The sequence below is a fragment of the Hippocampus bargibanti genome, linkage group LG17 (genome assembly GCF_051943395.1).
Source record: "Hippocampus bargibanti isolate YZ-2025 linkage group LG17, ASM5194339v1, whole genome shotgun sequence".
Classification (NCBI taxonomy): domain Eukaryota; kingdom Metazoa; phylum Chordata; class Actinopteri; order Syngnathiformes; family Syngnathidae; genus Hippocampus; species Hippocampus bargibanti.
The window spans coordinates 11,319,942-11,339,272 of NC_142750.1; the positions used below are offsets into that span (position 1 = coordinate 11,319,942).

General features: G+C 43.3%; 1 protein-coding gene across 2 annotated transcripts; it reads right to left on the minus strand.

The window, feature by feature from the left end:
- Positions 1-3,584: 3,584 nt before the first annotated feature.
- On the minus strand, positions 3,585-19,177 carry med25 (mediator complex subunit 25). Of its 2 annotated transcripts, XM_089019149.1 has the most exons (20): positions 19,003-19,177; positions 18,513-18,653; positions 18,388-18,433; positions 17,956-18,080; positions 17,744-17,842; positions 17,247-17,367; positions 17,015-17,162; positions 15,477-15,601; positions 15,300-15,375; positions 14,132-14,397; positions 13,955-14,044; positions 12,155-12,240; positions 12,028-12,085; positions 11,833-11,940; positions 10,912-11,088; positions 6,358-6,468; positions 6,102-6,173; positions 4,750-4,920; positions 4,545-4,665; positions 3,585-3,943 (listed from the first exon to the last, which is right to left on the minus strand). In XM_089019149.1, the coding sequence occupies exons 2-20, from the start codon at positions 18,647-18,649 to the stop codon at positions 3,840-3,842; spliced, it is 2,241 nt and encodes a 746-aa protein (XP_088875275.1). In that variant the 5' UTR covers positions 18,650-18,653; positions 19,003-19,177; the 3' UTR covers positions 3,585-3,839. The 2 variants fall into 2 exon arrangements, with proteins under 2 accessions (XP_088875275.1, XP_088875276.1); XM_089019150.1 differs by lacking the exon at positions 6,102-6,173.
- Positions 19,178-19,331: the final 154 nt, after the last annotated feature.

The window sequence follows — 19,331 nt, forward strand, 5'->3', positions numbered from 1 at the left end:
CAACGCACGTGAGCTCCCTAAACGGCACAAAGACGAGCAAGTTAGTGTTTAGGAAAGATGTCGATTATTCACCACGGCGTGAAAGTGTTTCGATTCCCACGCAGGCGTTTGTGAACGTTGCGTCACGTCGCTTACCCGAGTGGTCGCCGTGGCAACTCCCACGCGCGCTCACCGCAAGGTGCACACGCTAATACACTCACTCATTCGTATACAAATGCACATACACACACATACCGACTACCTTAAAATCATTGACACTTTGCCCTACACGCACACGCACATGGACACACACACACACACACGCGCGCGCGCGCGCGCACACACACACACACACACACACACACACACACACACACACACACACACACACACACACACACACACACACACACACACACACACACACACACACACACACACTCACACCATCTCTCAATTCCACACAAACTCTCTTCCACGCTCCACACTCACAGTGGCTCTCATAGCTCCACAGTGACACAGGTGCGAGGTTGATGGACTTGATGTGCAGAACATGACAGTGCATGAACAGAACGTGACACAAGTGCTTCACTTGTGTGTGGCAGGCATTGGAATGAGATCCAGGCTTGGGTGACCTGCAATTCCAGCCCGTGACATCAATTAACAACAATTGGGGGAGGGGGGGGGGCTTGCAGCTGACTGTTTCCACAGATTGGCAGGCTTGTTTCCATGCTACACAGATGCGCACATGTCGATCAGTGTCGTACATATCGCTTTCCCCATAGCAACAGGAAGATCAACCTGTTCTCCGGTTTGAACTTGCAACTGCTGCAACATGCGCCCCTGGTGTACTTAATGAGCACTATAAAATTGCTCATTAGGTAACCCCCCCCCCCCACCCCACACTCCACACCCCAGTCCCCTTACAGGCCGTCTGCAGTGAGGGTCCGTCGTTAAGACGCCTCATACACAGCAGCAGCATGTTTAGTGGCTCCCTCAGTGTGGCTGCTATTAAATTTCCAGTCACACAACAGTGCAGTGGAGATCCCTCCCCACTCCGTCACCACCCCCACCACCCTCCTGCCTTTCACACGCACCCCCCTGCTTCACTGTGTGTATTATGGTCTTTCCGGATGTCTCCCCCCCCCCTCTTGTCACTCTACCTCCCACCCTGACTCGGCACCCCTCACTCCATGCCTCATTATTTAAATAAGCACCCCCCCCCCCCACCTTCAGCCCATGTCCCATCCACTTCCTGTTTGTGCTGCAGAGCCTTCAGCACACAACACACAGTGGATGGGACTGGATAAAGATGGCCGCCGGCGTTAGGCTGCAAGCGCCTCGGGTGGCATTTTATTTTCGAAGCGATCAGCCTCATCAGCCTGTACCTCAGCGGGCTGTCAGAGAGGAGGATTGCCCTGATTTCACACAGCAACATTTCAAAATTACATTATTCAGTTGGACGAATACTAGAATGTATAAAATACAAGACGGGAGGAAGTCACATTTCAATATGAGACAAAGATAACGACATTTAAACACATTTTTTAACATTTACTTGTTCAACAGACGAAGGGAAGCGTTGGAGCAAAGTAAAACCTTCACAGCAAGAGTAAAACAGATTAATTTTCGATATAAAATAATCTTTTCCTTTCGGCTTTTCCCTTCAAGGGGTCGCCACAGCGAATCAGTAACCTCCATTTTCAGAGGTATGGTACGCATGTTTGTTTTGGCCCAGCTTTTACGTCGGATGCCCTTCCTGACACAATAATAATAATAATAATAATAATAATACATTCATCCGTCCATTTTCCGTACCGCTTATTCCTCATTAGGGTCGCGGGGGGTGCTGGAGCCAATCCCAGCTGTCTTCGGGCACGAGGCGGGGTACACTCTGAATTGGTTGCCAGCCAATCGCAGGGCACACAAGGACAAACAACAGTCACTCTCACACTCACACCTAGGGACAATTTTGTTTTTGGAATGTGGGAGGAAACCCAACCGGAGGACCCATAGAAAACCCACACGGGCCTAAGAACATGCAAACTCCACACAGGGAGGCCGGACCGGGATGCAAACCGGCGACCTATGCACTGTGAAGCCGGTGTGCTAACCACTTGACTACGGGGCCGCAATAATAATAATAATAATAATAATAATAATAATAATACATTTCATTTATCAGCGCCTTTCAAAACTCTCAAGGTCACTTTACAGTCATAGGATAGGTTTTTCTGTGGGTGAGCAGCGGCAGCGTTCACTCAACCCAGAAGTAATTCAAATAGATAGAAAGCTAGCTAGCTAGATAATTGATAGCTAATAGCTAGCTAGCTAGATAGTTAGCCAGATGGCTAGCTAGCCATATAGCTATATAGCTAGCCAGGTAGGTCGCATCACTCGGAATACAAATTCACCCGCATTCATAACTGGAGGAAATGTATTCGACAAGAGATTAAGGGCTGAAAAAAAGCTGCTACTTCGTTGGTTCTGCTCAACGGAAACAGAAAATCATGCTGTGTTAAATGTTTCAGCCAGAGACATCTGTATTGACAACTCAATCGAGATGAGAACGCGAGCGGCAAGAAAACTAACTGAGGAGACTGTGGAGCATTGATGTACTCCACATAAGCACAGACATGGCAAGCTGTTTTAGTAATTCTGTCACTATGGTCATATTTTGGGGGGGATCTTCAAACTAGAGATGACAAATGTGCTCGATCAATGAGTGAGGGGCAATTCTCAACACTTTTTTCAAGTCCTTGACCAATTTTATCCAAGATAAGACTATGGAAAGCAAGAAAAGGAATTATAGAGTACAAATACCTTCACATTGGATGGCTTAGAACCCTGACTGTTCGTTGTTGCTTTTAGCTGTGGTATAAAAAGGGGCTTCAGACAACAATGTCTGGTGCTGTAGAACAGCGTAGGCGTGCGCACACATCTGCTAATAGCGACGACGGCAGAAAAACGGAGGTGGCGAGACAGAGGGAGGTAGGCAAGAACGACTTTGTGTCAGGCCCTGAAGGATCTGCCGCTGATCAAGAGATGAGCAACAGCCTAATGGAGGGTCAGAGGGGGCCTCGTTAGGGTATCTTAGTAAGGGCGATCTAGTGAATAGGGCATAGAAAGCATACAGGGGGACTTAGTAAGGGGCATTTAGTGAGAGGGGGGCTAGTTACAGCGCTCAAGTGTACTCAGTGAAAGGTAGATGGGGGGTGCCTATGGGGGAGGGCCGGAGAAACTGGGCCTAGTTAGGGAGATAATGGGCGAGTTAAGTGGGACGGGGGCGGGCAAGCAAGGAGGAAAGAGGTCAAAGTAAGGGGTCTAGCGACGGACCTGAGTGAAGTTCATCTAGGGGAGGAAAAAGGAGGGAAAAAAGAGGAGCAAAACAAGAGCCCACTGTCACCGTATCCGAGCAACCATCTCCCAGGTGACGGACGGTGATGTCACTTCCTGGTCAGCCCTGTTGGCGGCGAAGCTGCGCCATCTGGTAGGACTACTTGGCCACGAGATGCGGCTCTGCGAGACGGGAGGGGGTGACATATTGGAGCGGTTAAAATTAACACGCTGACACCGTTTGGTTGCAAAGAAGGGGAGGGGGCAAGCACAGAGCAAAGTGTGTTTATTTTATGAAATTAATTGTTAAACACGTTGTTGACTGTAATGACTTCTTGTGTGGATGCGTGTGTGTGATCTCGGCAAAAGCAATGTTAGCTTCACACACACACACGCTCAACAGTCTTTCGCATTATCTGGGCTGTATTTCTGTCCAACGTATGAAAAAAAAATACAAATAGACAATACAGTAGTCCAAAAAGCGCCAAAATAAGTCCAGGATTCCACCCGCTCCAGAAGATTCCTTAAATAAGGTCCATAGGGATATCATCCTCCATGACGCTGGAGACTTGGGGCATCCCGGGTTGGGGCACAGCCCCTCGCTGAGCTCCTGACATCAACATCTGACCTGCGCACACACAAGGACCGACACTTCTTTTATCCGCTGTCCCTCAAAAGGGTTCATGAATGAAATAGGAAAATGTACAATTGACAACGTGGAATAATAAGTACAAAAACGGCAGATTGGGCAATGGGATTTTCAAATGCAAACGTCTGATAGTTTCTTCATGCTCGTATTTACATGTGATTTAAAACAGCTTTAATGCTTATTTTGGCAGCAGGAAAAAAATCTTTGAAATTTAATCCATTTAAAAAAATGTAAAAACAAGGACTCGTGGTCGTATTGTATTCATCAACCACACCCTACCGTTTAGAGGTACAAGTATATGTTGGTTAAATACATTTTTTCAATGTGCAAGAGGTCGTTTGTGAAACGCCAGCTTTGACAGAACTGTCATGACAGACACACACCAGTAGATGGTGAGCTTGTGTGATTTTGATTTGAGATCAGCACCGTTTTAGAGTAGAAGATAAAGTAGGTGAAGGTTCGCTTGACAAATTGATAATGAGGAAAGCCACGTGGAATGTAACAACAACTTAACCTATCTTTGAGGTGACATCTCACAAATGGAAAGAGAATCAAAGCAGCGTTACTGAATGAGTCCAACCTGGCATGGGCTGCCTCCACTGCGCCTGCATTTGAGCACCCGCCCCCGGTGCCGAGTGAACCATCTGCTGGCCGAGTCCCTGGTGCGACATCATCCCGGGCATGTGGGACACGCCTCCCTGCTGCGAGAGAGGTGTCGGGACGTCAAAGTTGAACCTGCGCCAAGCCAGCGGACAAACGGGGAGGACGTCGGGCTGCCTTCTTACCGGCTGCTGTTGGCTGAGGAGGAGGCTGCGCAGTTGCGGGTTGGCCCCCGGGTTGGCCAAACGTAAGATGGGACCCTGGGGAGGAGCCTGGCCGCCCTGCGTCACCTGATTGGGTGGCGCCCCGCTGACTGATGGCTGCTGGCTATTTGGCCCGGCAGCTCTCATACTCATCTGAGGTCAAATTGCCAAGCGTTAGTCACACCCGCCGCGCGCTTCAGACGCTTGTTTTTTTTTTTTTTTTTTTAACCTTGCACAAAACAAAGTCACTATGAATACATAAGATGTTCTCTATGAATATGCCAAGAATATATTCAGTGACATTACATGAAGCGTGCTGGCATGCAACTGCAAAAGGAGAAGGAGAATGGAGATCCAAGTCTTAATCGCCGTTAACATGAATAAAACACACTGTGTAAGGATGTTATTTTCAGCACCAGTTTTTGAATGTTTGTGCATCTTTTTTTCATGTGTATTTTTTGGACGCTAAAAGTATGTTTCTTTTTTTGGTGAAATGATTTGGTCTGTACAAGGTTGCCCCGAGGTACAATAGAATTAATTTTGTGATTGTGCTCATAATTCAAAAGCCTCTTTTCCCAATGTACGAACAGAAATGGAAATTCGAACACTACATTGTAATGTGTTTAACTCTCATATTATGTTAAGGGGTCAATTTCCTTTTCCTTTCTTCAAAACAGTTCTAAAATATCCCAATGGGATAGAAAATATGTTGTCTCTCTTTTCAAGTATGTTTATAACATCTCAGAAACAGTTGTTGCTGATGTCACCTATTATGTGACTGTTTTTTTGTGGATTTTCACATATGGGTAAAAACTATGTGATTTTTTTCCCCCCAACATAATAGGAGGATTGACCGTATTTTCAGAACAACAGGACTCATTTAAATGTCCTCATTTTTCCGGAAAATGTGAAATGATTTCCTCCCGCATTCCAAAAACATGCATGGGAGATGAACTCATTCACTGCCATTCCCAAATTTATTTGGGTTTTGGTTTTTCTTGCGGGGTTGTCGATAAAGCGCTGATTAGACCTCTGGCAATGTTTTTTTCCCTTCCACGAGGGGGCATCATTTGCCTTTTGTACACCCACCCCCATTTCAAGCTCAGATAACTCCAGAACCTTATAACGTAGGAATTAACTTTTTTTTTTCTGATGAAAGAAGAGAGTAAGTTTTTTTTTACACGGCATTGAATGTTTAAGTATCCTACAACTTGATATTCTGTGGGTTGTGGAATTTGGAGTCAACACAATGTTGCGCATCGTCTGGCAGTGAATGAGTTAATTTATCAGTCACAAGACACATCACATGTACTGTCCACGGAAGAATCTCTCACCATGTTGTTCTGCCTCTGCTGCTCCTCCATCATCGTGACCTGACTAACCGGGGGCATGCCCACCACCACCGACTTGACAGGGGTTAAAGGAGGAGGAGGAGGAAGTGGAGGAGGTGGTGGAGGGGAAGGAGGAGGAAGGATTTTGGCGGTGTTTAAGAGAAGAACCAGAGTTCATTAAAAGAGGCAAGCAGGAGTACATGCAGCACCAAGCAGTGTGTGTATGCGTGTGTGTGCTGTTGCTGCTGTTGTCACCAACCTGCTGCTGCACATTGCCGAGGGAAACTGGGATGGGACCGGGGGGCCGGTTGAGGAAGTTCTGGTTGGGGGGGACTTGGCCGGCCTGCATCGGACCGCCGCCCCCACCCAACTGCCAGAAAAAAGAAGACAAAAGTAAACGAATCAGTAAAGTTGTCAATATTCAGTTATCACATCTTGAGCTGCCTTAAAATAATTACTCACCTTCTAATGACGAAAAACTTCAATCTAGCAATAAAAAACAAAACAGATGTATCCATATTTAAATACAAGACCATTTCAAAATTGTGTTATTTTTGGGACTTAAACGTGAATCGTTTGGGGCTGGTTCTGTGATTTACACTCAGCTGCGACTTGCCGAAATTAAATCTGGAGTTTGTACTCAAAATTCATGTATTCCTTTTTTAATTACTTAGAAAGTATTTTTAGTAAAATTTTAATCATGAAATGAGCATTTCATCATCCAATTAAACCGTTTCAGGAGTAAAAGCATATTTATAATCGAAAGCTATATTTATGCTGAATATCTTTTTTTAAAACTGTAAAAAAACAAAATAAAATGTAAGCATTTTTAATATAAAATTCATATCAAATAGTAAAACAAAACAACCATATTGTCTGGAATATTAGCCGCACTTTCAACGAATGACCTCTATAGAAAAAAAAATTCCATACACAAGGTGCACCGCATTATAAGGGGCAACTTCAATGAATGACATATTTTAAAAAGTTTTCCATATAATAAGGCGCACTGGATTATGAGGCACATTAGCATCTTATATATATATATATATATATATATATATATATATATATATATATATATATATATATATATATATATATATATATATATATATATATATATATATTATTTTCTTTTAGGTGCGCCTTATAGTGCAGAAAATACGTTACTTAAAACAAAATGATATTATTAATGAAAGGTTTGTTTTATAATACACTGTTAAAAAATAAGAAAATAAAGCAAAAACAAAATTCCATGGCAAATTATGCACAATTTTATATTTAAATAAGTAAATGAAGAAAAACAAAAGCATGTTGTTGGCGTGGAGAATCAAAGCACTTGTTTGCATTTTTTTCCCAAGGCAAAATCCAATCTAAATTCATCATAAAGTCTTTTACTTTATGACAATAAAAGATAATGCGGGAGGAAATATCAGATTTGCGTGGCCTATTCCGCCATTTATCAAGCCAGACAGTTAGTAGTCCTAAAAGTGTCATCATTTCAACTAATTGAATACGCTCCATCCAACAGAACCAGAACGGGGAGGAGAAGGGAGGAGGAAAGCAATTTCGATGTGACGACGTGATGAACGAGCATGTCAGACGAAACCTGGGCGAGCCTCACAAATCACGATGGCGCGGCGTGAACATGCGAGCAGAAGCAGAGGTCCTAAAGTGGCAGCGCCGGGACGTCGGCCGCACTTTCCAGGGAAAAGCATCACGCCATGAAAGGAGCGTGTGGTCCCGTCTAGCCCATCCCGGTGACTTGCTACAAATTGAAATTTTAATTACGCCTCAAGACTGCTGCTGCCGTGGCGTCCTTTATTAGCGATGCAACACTGAATATGTGATGATGCACAAGAGGCAGAGGGAGAGAGGGGGCTAAAAAAAAGGAAATCATCATTATTGTTTTATGCTGCCTCTAAATGCTCAAGACGCACACACACTTTGTCCAGATGTAAAATTAGCTGGATGACTAAACAACAACCATCACCAGCAAGCAATACAAATAGAATGATATTGCATCATGAGTTTTATTCTGTGGTACAACAGGTGGGGGTCCTGGCCAAGATTACAATGACACAAGCGACCCAACAACCCAGGTTTTTCAAGATCCGAGCCTCCATTCATCATAGCCCCCTGCCCCTTTTTTATTGTCTATAAAAATCCACGACTATTAAATCGACTCTATGGGTCACTTACAGGACTTAGTTGTAAATGTCCCCTTTTCTCTCTCTTCATGCCTGAATTACACCGCCACCTAGTGGCCGAGTTGCACACACCCAAAAAAAAAGAAGATCAGAGCCATCAAATGGTGAGTATAGTTTTGCTTTTTTGATTGTTGCTGTGCTGATGACCATTTTGTCTTTGGAAGCCTTTTACTGAGCAAGTTGCTTGTTCTGTAGTTATTTGAACTTTAATGGTTTATCATTTGTTTTCAATAACTACATTACAAGAACAAAAATTTCCAAGATATGTAAAAAATAAGTATAGTTTTCACTACAATGTTAGATAGATAGATAGCCTATCTATCTATCTATCTATCTATCTATCTATCTATCTATCTATCATTACTGACGTGTGTATATTAATTTAAACTGTCTGTAGGTTTTCGGCGAGGCTGGAACAAATTAAAGGCATTTCCATTCATTTCAATGTGGGAAGTGGGAATGGTGTTTTGAGTTAAGAGCTTGGTCACAGAGTGAATTCAATTTGTATCTAAAGGCACCCCTGTATACCATTTCAGGTGGAACGGATATATAGTTAGTTATGTAGTTATAGCCTAGTTTTTGTATGATTTCTTTTTAGAATCGACTTTTTTATTTCATTGTCAAGAACACAAACTTTGGAGTTGGAAAACAACTGGACAGAATCAATAGCATGTCTGTCTTGCATGACTGTCTTGGGAAGACTGACTTAAAACAAAATTACCCTAAAATGACTGCTTTAAAGCAAAATGGAAGACTGAATTCCTGCATTTTTTTCAAGCATAATATTAGAGTGCCAAATTTCAGGTTGCTCTGGAAAACTGACTTCAGGGTTGTATTTTAAAAAATACACATATATCCAAATGAGCAAGCTGTGTCCAACCATAAGAAAGGTTGCCGATGAGGCCAAAATGATGTTTCAGTCACAAAGTCCTGGACTTCCAGGACTGGATCCAAAGAGAGGCATCAGAAAAAGAGGCTTTAACCTCAATCGGGAAGACAGAGGGTGGGAGTAAGGGAGGCTGTGCTCCCATCCCTGCAGATTGGCACACTGCGCATACGGCATTTCTCATGTAATATATGTGACATCTGTGCCAGCCGCTCTCCATTATTCATGGCAGTCCAACTATAGCTTTGTCTAATCTTATCATTTTCAACACTGCCAAACGACAGGACCGGGCTTCATGCATGCTGTGTAAACGTTTATTCGGCTCTTAAAACCATGTCCAAAAAAGAAGTGAGAGGCTTGCCGTTTTGGTTTGAAGAGTCCATTTTCAGTGGTTTAGATACATTCCAAGACTCCTAAAATGGGATTAAGGATGCTGTTCTTGCTGCTCTTGAACGTTGTGGTCATGTCCCCTGAATATGCCAAAGCCACACTCACTCAACTGGCTAATGTGACTTGGATAAAGTGATGCTACATTGCCAAGCATTTTTTCTTATGCCTACACATTTGAGAATATAACGGATTACGACCTCAGGCGGCTGGAAAGTATCACTTCATGAGTGTCAACAAGGCACTCTAAAGCAGCCATGACAGCCCCAAACTCCTAACCATACAGTGACTGGCTGTCAAGATGGGAACAAATATATATCTCTTCTAGAATTACCATATTTATTACCATTATGTGCACAGAGGCATGACGAACAATGAGGCACTCTATAGTAGCTATTTCAGCGGACTACACAGATGAAAGACAGGGTAGATTTTCAGGTTGTGGGCATAGTGCTAGCCAACTAACTGCACTGTGAATGAAGGCAAATGTCAAAAAAAAAAATTTAAAAAAATCAGATGACGTGGTCATGAATTCATTCGCTTCCATTCCCGAATTTATTTGGGAATTGTTTTTTTTTTTTTCTTGTGGTGGGGTGCCGATAAAGCGCTGGTCAAACCTCTGGCAATGTTTTTCCCTTCCACAAGGGGGCAGCATTTGCCTTTTGTACATGTTAGCACTATGTTACAGTTTCAGCTGTAATGCGCTATATAAATCAATATGTACAGTATGTATTGTATTGTATTTTGTACAGCCGCCCTCATTTCAAGCTCGGATAACTCTAGACCCATATGACTTAGAAATTAACTATTTTTTTTCTGATGAAAGAAGAGAGTCTAAGGTTTCTTATGCTGAATTGAATGTTTATGTAGGCCTGAATCTCAATATTCTGTGGGTCCTGTTATTTGAATGAAAATGACAAAAACCCTGCCACTGGAGTGGATACATTTTTGCATATTGTCTGACAGTGAATGAGTTAAACTACAATAAGATTGAAAAATATTTTCGAAAATACATAAATACAATGAAAATTGCGGTAAAACTTCTGCTGCCTGCCCTCCCCCCCCCCAAAAAAAATATGGCTTTAACAAAAACAACCCCACTTGAAAACTAAATGTGAGCACAAATAGCTTGTTTCGCTGAGTTAACATGATTGCCATTCGCTTTATGCGGGGCTGTTGTGGAGTACCTGCGCTGATTGAACCGTCAATAGCGATACCGCTTAAACACCAGACAACTCCGCCGGCGCTCCTCTATGTTAACTCATCATCGTTATCTTTCTGCTCCAGGAGAACACTACACCCCTACCCTCCCCCTTTCAGCACTCACCGCACGGTGACTCTGAATCTGCTTGTGGTTGGTGATGACCTGCCGGATGCCGTTAACAAAGCCGCTCTGGTCATTGGGAATGAGGCCCATGAAGATTCGCTTCTTGGACGAGAAGAGCAGCATGAGGACGCGCACCTCGCACGGCGATGTGGTATGCGGAAAGTGTACGCATCCAGCCTGGAAGGAGAAGGTGAAACGCTTAGCTACTAGGCCAATAATTGTGGAAAACAAACGTCCCCGAATGGGTTTTCTGGGGAGGAAAAAAATTGCCGCTTGATTCTCTTTCTAGGCTAGTTTCCTTCTTTGTGTACTAAAGCACCTTGCTTTGTTACAGCTGCAGCGGTTGTGAAATAATTACACGGACGCTCCCCACCTTACGAACGAGATACGAGCGGTCATTCGTCAGGTGAATTTGTTCGGAAGTTGCTTCAGTGCTATATTTTGTATGGAATGTACGTTTAAGTCGAACACTGAACGGGGAAATATAAAACACAGACACTCTATAAATTCACACCTACTGTAGTATGACATCATACTGTATATCCTTGAGTCTTCAGTAAACCATTACTGAAGCTGCGGGCCCGTAATTACGTGACAGCAGCCATAACTTTTTGTTATGCATCGCGTGTCCTGCTGGAGCGTCAACTGGGAAGAGGGATTTCCTCCCCGCCCACATACTCTACGCAGCCAATCGTAAGCGAGCTCGGTGGATCGGGGCCTGATCTTGTTGGCAACACTTCAGCATAGTGATTGGTCAGCCTTGGTGTCCGTCATGTAAACATCCTGCCCTTGAAACCTCCAATGCGTCTGTGTGCGTGCATGTGCGTGAAGCACAATACGCAGCCAATTGCAAGCGAGCTCGGCCAGAAAAAGTCTGTACAAGTACTTGGCAATGGATTGAGACAACATGTGGAAACTTACAAAACCGTTGGCCATAATACGGTACAGGCCCTTGAGCGACTCCATGTCCTTGTTGGTGAAGATAAACTGAACCATCCGAGAGTTCCTGAACAAGGGACCCAACGTCGTCTATGGAGAGAGAGTAAAGCGGTCCAAATAAACCAATCAAAACAAAACAGCTGTAATAAATATATTTGGGGGAAAAAGGCAGCTCACCAAAAGCTGTTGTGGGATCAGCTGCATGATGAGCTTTTGCGGCCATTGATCCGTGTTCCTATGGTGACAAACACGTCAGTGACAAACAAAAGGCCAAAAGTGCCTTTAGATCAAGCAGTCGACTCACAGGTTCTCTCCCTGGTTAACCTGCACTTGACATGGCAAGGAACGTGTCAGATTGGTGGCGGAATCCATGGACGAGGCCTTGGGCTTCTACAAGAGGAAGAAAATATGAGCAAACCCTACCTTCTTCTTCTAACACCTGCTCTGATCTGCGAAGTCACAAGGTGAAAGATTTCTCGAGACTTGCCGAGGTACATCGCCGACACTTTCTATTTTGGGTCTGTGTGAGAAGACGGCTCCTTTTTCAGATGAGTCGGTAATTTGTAGGATATTTATTATTTTTAACACTTTTTTTTCCCCACACGACTTCATAAAAAGACTAAGACTTCAATTTTTGGATGATCCAATCCAATTCAATCTGTCCCTTTTCACACAAAAAGAAGCACGTTATTGCATTTTACATACATACCTGATCCATTTCGAACAAAACAATGACCTTAAAGGACAACCAACGTCACTTTTTTGTTTCCTAACTGACATCAGAAAAACGTTTTATAGCATATAAAATACCCAAAACACGCAGGCTGATATTTTTAGTCAAATGCAAAACACCAATAAAAATGACTCAAAGTGTCCAAAATCTGCAAAAAATTGAGCTGCGAATTGGGCATTTTCAGAACGTCCCGCCCTCAGTGTGTGACGTCACGCCAAGACGTCTGGCATTGCTGGAGAATCAAAACAATTCAGATTCGGAGAATATGCTTTCTTGTTACACATCCAGTTATGAATATGATTCTAATAGTTCTGAAGAGGAAAGAATACATGTTTGTAATCGATTAAAGAATTTATTCCGTGCCATTTTGAGGCAACATTGGGGGTAAATGTCTCACCCAAAAAGAGGCAGAAGAAAATGGCGACCTCTTGTAGACATGACAGTGTATTGCGTTTCCACAGGCTGATAAATTCCTTATATGGAGCTTGGACACCCTCTTCTGGCGCAACACGGGGTTTTCAGACCAAACAAGCATTGACCTGATGGAATACAATGTGTCCTTTTTTTCGGTCAGGGGCGTTCCTTCAGTGACGTCACGTACGGACTCGTCACCAACTCAAAAACAAGAATTCCGGAATATTCAGCACGAGTCTTAAAACATCAAATATAGCTATATGCGGTGAAATCTTTGTAAAATACGCTCAGTAGAAGTCATTTGAAGCCATTTTACAAATTATGGGCACAACTTGTCCGGAGACGTCAGTTGTCCTTTAAGAACAAGGTACAAGGTCCCTAAACTACTAGCTATCAAAGTTAATTTTATTGAACAGGAAAACTTTCCAGCTTTTATGGCTGTAGAATATATTTATCCCATTTCCCGTGCAATGTTGCAAAAGCTGCAATGTTGAAAGAATATTTTGAACAGGTTCAATTTTTTCTTATGACAAGGGAAGTACAGGTGAATGTATAGTGACCACGTTGCACACAAACCGATTGCAAAACACACCACAATGGGCACCAATGGAAGCCTTATGTCCAACATCCAAAAAAAATCGTTTTCAAATGTTTTTGATAGAAATAGCTGATTTCAGCGAATACAACCCCCAGGTTGCTGCAAGTTACAACAAATTAACATTTTCAGTCTTTATGGCCAATAAATTGTTTTCAAATAAATATAGCTGTGCAGTGCATATAATATCACTTTGATCATCGGGAGGTTTGTTTTAAAAATAGATATATATTCTGCAACAGTAATTTCACGACTTGAAAGTTGCTATTTGACATTTACACAGTGTTTTTAAAAATTAGGAGGAATATGATTTGTTGAAAAATTTGGAACCATTTGCGGTGTAGCCATCAAATTGGTTTTACCTCCTGCCATTCGAGCACGCCGCTCCACACCACAATCTTGTTGGCCATCCCCTGTTGTTGCCCCATCGGATTGGGGTTGCCTTGCGGTGCCTGCAAGCCCACAAAGTTAATTAGAAAAATCATAACTTAGCTTTGTCATCCTGCACACGGAGTTGGTGCAAACGCTTGATAGCGTACCATGTTGGGCTGTGCGCTGGGAGGGCCGGACTGATTGGGCGCCGGCTGTTGCTGAGTGGGCGGCTGAGGCTGCTGATTGGGTGGCGGTTGGCCGGGCGGCGGTAACCCTTGTTGCTGCTGGTTGGGGACGCCTGGCTGTTGGGGCATCATGGACTGAGCTGCCGTGGTGACGGAAGAGATGTTGGGCTGGTTGAGCTTCACCCCCGACAGCGACGGCATGGACGGCTGGCCAGCAAAAGGTGGGCCCGCACCGACCATTCCCGAGACTGAAGAAGAGAGGCGGGACATTGGCATTCGTAATAACGCGCCACTTGTCGGCAAGCCTGTCGTGAGTTGTTCACATTGGAGTTTAACTGTGCGTGTTTAAAAGTGGCAACCAAGAAGTCAAAGATGGCGCCTGAGTAGGCAGTCATCAGCAAGTGCTCTCACGAGCCTTGTTTTTTTTGTTGATTTTGTGTTTTCCTTTGTCACTTTGTGTTGTGTGTGGTATGGAACGGATACAGATTGTTTTTCAGCATTTTTTGTCCATAAAATTCATCAAGGACTAGACTGTGTTGAGCGGTTGCGCATTTTCGGCAGCACGAATATGCCAGTACTGCTTTTGATTGGGAAGAATGTCGGTGCCATTTGATGGTCACCATTGGACAGCTCTGGGGCGGTTGTGCATTTTTGCTCCTGTAATGGGCAGTATTTTCACAACCCCGCTTTGTTCAGCAGAAAAGGTCGGTGCTGTTGGTCAGTCTACGGCTGGATGGATGCATGGCTTTTGGAGCCCGCGACGAGAAGAAAGGAGCGTCAGCGCAGAGCACCGATGCGTATGTGGAACTGTTGCGGCTAGGAATTGAAGCGGATTTACATGGGACAGGAGATTGAGACAATCTCTTTTCATCAATGGATGCTACAGCTTCGTGTTTGCTTTCAACATCTAGCTCGGAGCTGACATCCACATTCCACCATGACGTCCCTGATCCGCTGGTGAAAAAAATGACGCCTAGATCCTCTCCTCTTTCATCTAGAACTGCTTCATAGACTTCATAGATTTACAGCTCTTCCATGTAACTCTTGTTGAGAACATGCACTAAACATAAACAAACAAGAACAAGACAAAACAAGTGGACACTTGGCAAACTCACACCACACACACACACAGAGTCAACTGGCAACTCACATCGGTTCTTCTGGCCTTTGGCTGCCTCCACAACCATCTGTGCAGCCACCTGAGCAGCACTCATGGTGGGTGGATTCTGTCGGCGCGCGGATTAAAAGGGAAGACAAAATTGAGTGAAATATTTTTCCCCGGCAAATGCAAATCGGTGTAAATTAAGACTGGCTACAGGCTGCTTACCTGATAAGGATGAGCGGAACTCATGGGGGCAGGAGCCTGAGGGCCTCCGACCAGAGGTTGATTGACCGCCAGCGGCTGAGGCGGCAGAACAGGCTTCAGGGGCCCGGGACCCCCGGCTGATGACACTGCAAGACATAAAAAAATGAGCATATTTGATAACAACATTTTTTTGATGAAAAAGGCGACATTTTAATAAGCCATGTTTAATTCTCCCATGAAATGTTGCAAACTATTGTTGCTAATTTTGGCTTTCTGTATATCTAGTAAGAATAATCCAATATTGTTTGGTGGATATTGTTTGGATTATTTATGGTTGTGATAAAAATGGATTCATTTTATTTTTGTTGGACTACAACATGGAGTTTTTTGAGAGGTATAAGTAAAAACTCAATTGCACCTAACTTGGGACACTTCGTAAACAAAAAGTTGATCAGATTCAATGTTCAGTATATTGTATTTTTGTGTATTTAATTCAATATAGGTCGGATAGGAAATTAAAATCACTGCATTGTATTAACACAGCACCCCGATTTTTGTTTGTAAAATTGCTAACCCATTCGACACGATTCAACAAATTACCGTAAATGATAACTGACCGATAAAGCGCTGGCCATGGCCTCTGGCTATGTTTTTCCCTTCCACAAGGGGGCAGCATTTGCATTTTTTCCATGCTAGCGCTTTGTTACAGTTTCAGCTGTTGTTAAAGTGCAATACAAACCAATAAGTATGCATTGCATTGTATTTTGGACAGTCACCCTTATTTCAAGATCATAAAACTCCAGACCCATATAATTTAGGAATTAAGTCTTTTCAAAAGTCAAAGTCAGCTTTATTGTCAATTATGCTAATACGCATGACATACAGCACAGATGAAATTACTGTCCTCTCGGACCCAGCATGCAAGGCACAAGTGGGGCAATCAGGCCAGACGTTAGTCAGAACAATAGGAACAATCAGTGGAGCTGCAGGGAGTAGTCCTCTGCTTCCCCAACCTGAGAGCAGGGACCTATCATAGCAGAGTCCGGCGCCGCTATGTCTGGACAGTAGGGATATATATATATATATATATATATATATATATATATATATATATATATATATATATATATATATATATATATATATATATATATATATATATATATATATGGCTTTAGTTTGCTGACAAAGTTTCTTGGATAAGAAGCGAAACGTCTGACACCTCCAAAGAAGTACAGATGACGGCTGAAGAAACCTTTTCATCGAATGACTTTAATAAACATAATAAACATGAAAACGCCAATTTGCCGGGAAAGGGGAGCCGCTGCGTGTTTTTCTGATGAAAGAAGAGTATCTAATATTTCTTACACCCTTAACGTTTATGTAGTCCTAAAACTCAATGTCCTGTGGGTCCTGGAATTCGAGTTACAATGACAAAAACCCTGGCACTGGACAGGACATATTTTTGTGTATTTCTGGCAGTGAATGAGTTAAAATAGAAAAAGAAATCCGTTTAAGGAAATAATTAAACATCAACAGAAAAAATGTTCGTGACTTACCAGGCAGTGAGATCCCCCTGACCAGCACCATATCTTGGCTGCAGTCTGGATAGGGCTCTATGACGCCCCCTACTGGAGATGCCCGCTCAAACAGAGCTCTCAGGGCGGGCAGCTTCCTTGGCGCCACCACGGAGAAGTGGATGCCTCTCTGGGAAAAAAAAAACATTGACATGAACAACAGCTCAAAAGCAAAAATAGCATTTGATTTTGGGGATTGGGTAGGGGGGCTTACATCTCTGATGATTTTGACCAGGTTGTCGGCGGTGCAGCCCGTGTAGCTGACGCTTTCCACGGCAGGAAGCAAGTATGGCGGTGAGTTACACAGCAGGACGCATACTTTGTGTGTCTGACCGCTGGTGTGGAAGATGAATAGTGAGATTATAGCGTATAAATTTATCATCATGGTAGTTGTCATGTGCTTCGCCTTGTTGGCTTTATTAATATGACTTGGAGGAGCTTGGAAAATTTGACAAACATCAGCTTTGTGAGCGAGATCACCCGTTTACTGAACATTTTTTCTGGGTGATTCACGTTTACATAAAACTATTGTAATGCCTCATGGCCAAAGGGGCAAATGACAATGATGGAGTCTCATAGTATGGTATTTTATATTTATGACTGTTATATCAACTTGTTGATTCCTGATTTATTTAAGAAGTGTAAATTATATTCACGGTGGATCTACTTTCACACGGTCACCTGTATGGAAGTGCGCCGAGTGTCACTCACATTTGTTCCCGCATCTTCTTGAAGTCGTCAAAGAGCTGCAAGGCTACTGAGAGGCCTTCAGCAATCAGACTACAGCTTTCTGCTCCCCCCCCCATGAATCTGTGTAGAAACATATGAAAACAATTGAGAGTCCCCACTGTTCAACATATGGGAACAATTGAGAGACCCCACTGTTCAATATAAGTACACACAAAGCAAAAAGGTGGACTCACTGGATGCTGTCGATCCAAGAGACAAACTCAAAGGCTGAGCTGGTGGGAGCGTGACACTGGACGTATGATTCAGGGGCGCAGTCCACTGTGTTGAACACCACCAAACCGTACTGAGTCCCTCCATACTGGAATAAGGTGTGGGAGATGGAAAAAAAAACATAGGGATTAACAGTGTGAAAAAGTTCTTAAATGTGGGAGATGTTATTATCTTTGGTGAGGCAGCCTGTGATTCAAGTATTTATTGTAGGCTGTTGCGAGTGACTGGAGTGACTGTAAGCAAACTTTACCTTCATAATCATGATTTGTCTGCTCAGTACAATTTCCTCATTTCGCACAAGGAAAAAACTAGAAAGACACCGAGTGCCCTTTTGTTTTCAAAAGTTTCTGACTGCAATTTATCTCACTGCCAAAAAGTAATGCAGATTCACTCACATCGCCTCCAAAATCGGTTTCCGCTGGTGGTCCTCCATTGAAATACCTGCAGCAACATATGCTGAGCATAAATGATGTCCTACTACTCATGAATATCAAGAAAGTGTGACTCAGGATGCCCTTACTCAATAGCTGGAAGTACATAATTCTTCCTGAGGGATTCAAAGTATGGCCCCAAGTTGGCTGTGCCCTCAATAACAAAGACCACATCAGCTACCTGGTTGCTGCCCGGCTTGGTAGAAGCCTCCATGAGGGACACCATGGACCTGCATACACAAGAACAATTAAACGTACCAACTACAAATCCATTCGAATTATTAAATATAGTCTAAAGGCATGGAGGTTCGCAGTTATCAAAACAATAGTGGGAATTGACAGTGACGTCATGAACATCACATTTTTGTGTCAACATTTCGCTTCCCTGGATCTCGCTGAAAACTGTTCGGGCAATCTCAGAGGCGCTGAGAAATTGCTACAAAATCCATACTTTTATATTTCTTATCGTATAAAATTGTGATATCAAGGGGAGATAGTAAGCGAAAATACAACGAAAACCCAAATGAAAATTATTCATAGAAAGTAGCCATGAGCTGAATGCCGATTTTTTTAACTCACGCGAGTGATTCAAAATGTCCGTTCGTCCCGTCACAACATCGCAACGTTCAGCCACATACACCACGCAGGATGCTGAGCGTTTTCTGAACTTAGAGGCGAAATGAGCAGAGCAAAGGCGACAATCGGACTTGACAGAGCATGGGCAGTCGAAGAGTTCTGTTGTATTTTAACAGGAAGTGGCGGAGAAAAAAAACGTAAAGTGACGTTTTCTCCCGTCTTCTTCGCCTAGTGTATTGAGACGATGCTAAAATTTTGCCGCCACATAGCGGTCATTTTGGGTTTCTGCAAATTTCTGTCCTCTGTTAGTCAAGTGATCCAGTAGATGTCAG

Bases quoted from the DNA above. Each gene is read 5' to 3' on its own strand.
- med25 (XM_089019149.1), bottom strand. From the start codon at position 18,649: ATGGTGTCCCTCATGGAGGCTTCTACCAAGCCGGGCAGCAACCAGGTA. The intron at 15,376-15,476 runs GTAAGCAGCCTG...GCGCGCCGACAG, and splicing joins GTTCCGCTCATCCTTATCAG to AATCCACCCACCATGAGTGC. The intron at 14,045-14,131 runs GTACGCTATCAA...GTGGGCTTGCAG, and splicing joins CCAGCGCACAGCCCAACATG to GCACCGCAAGGCAACCCCAA.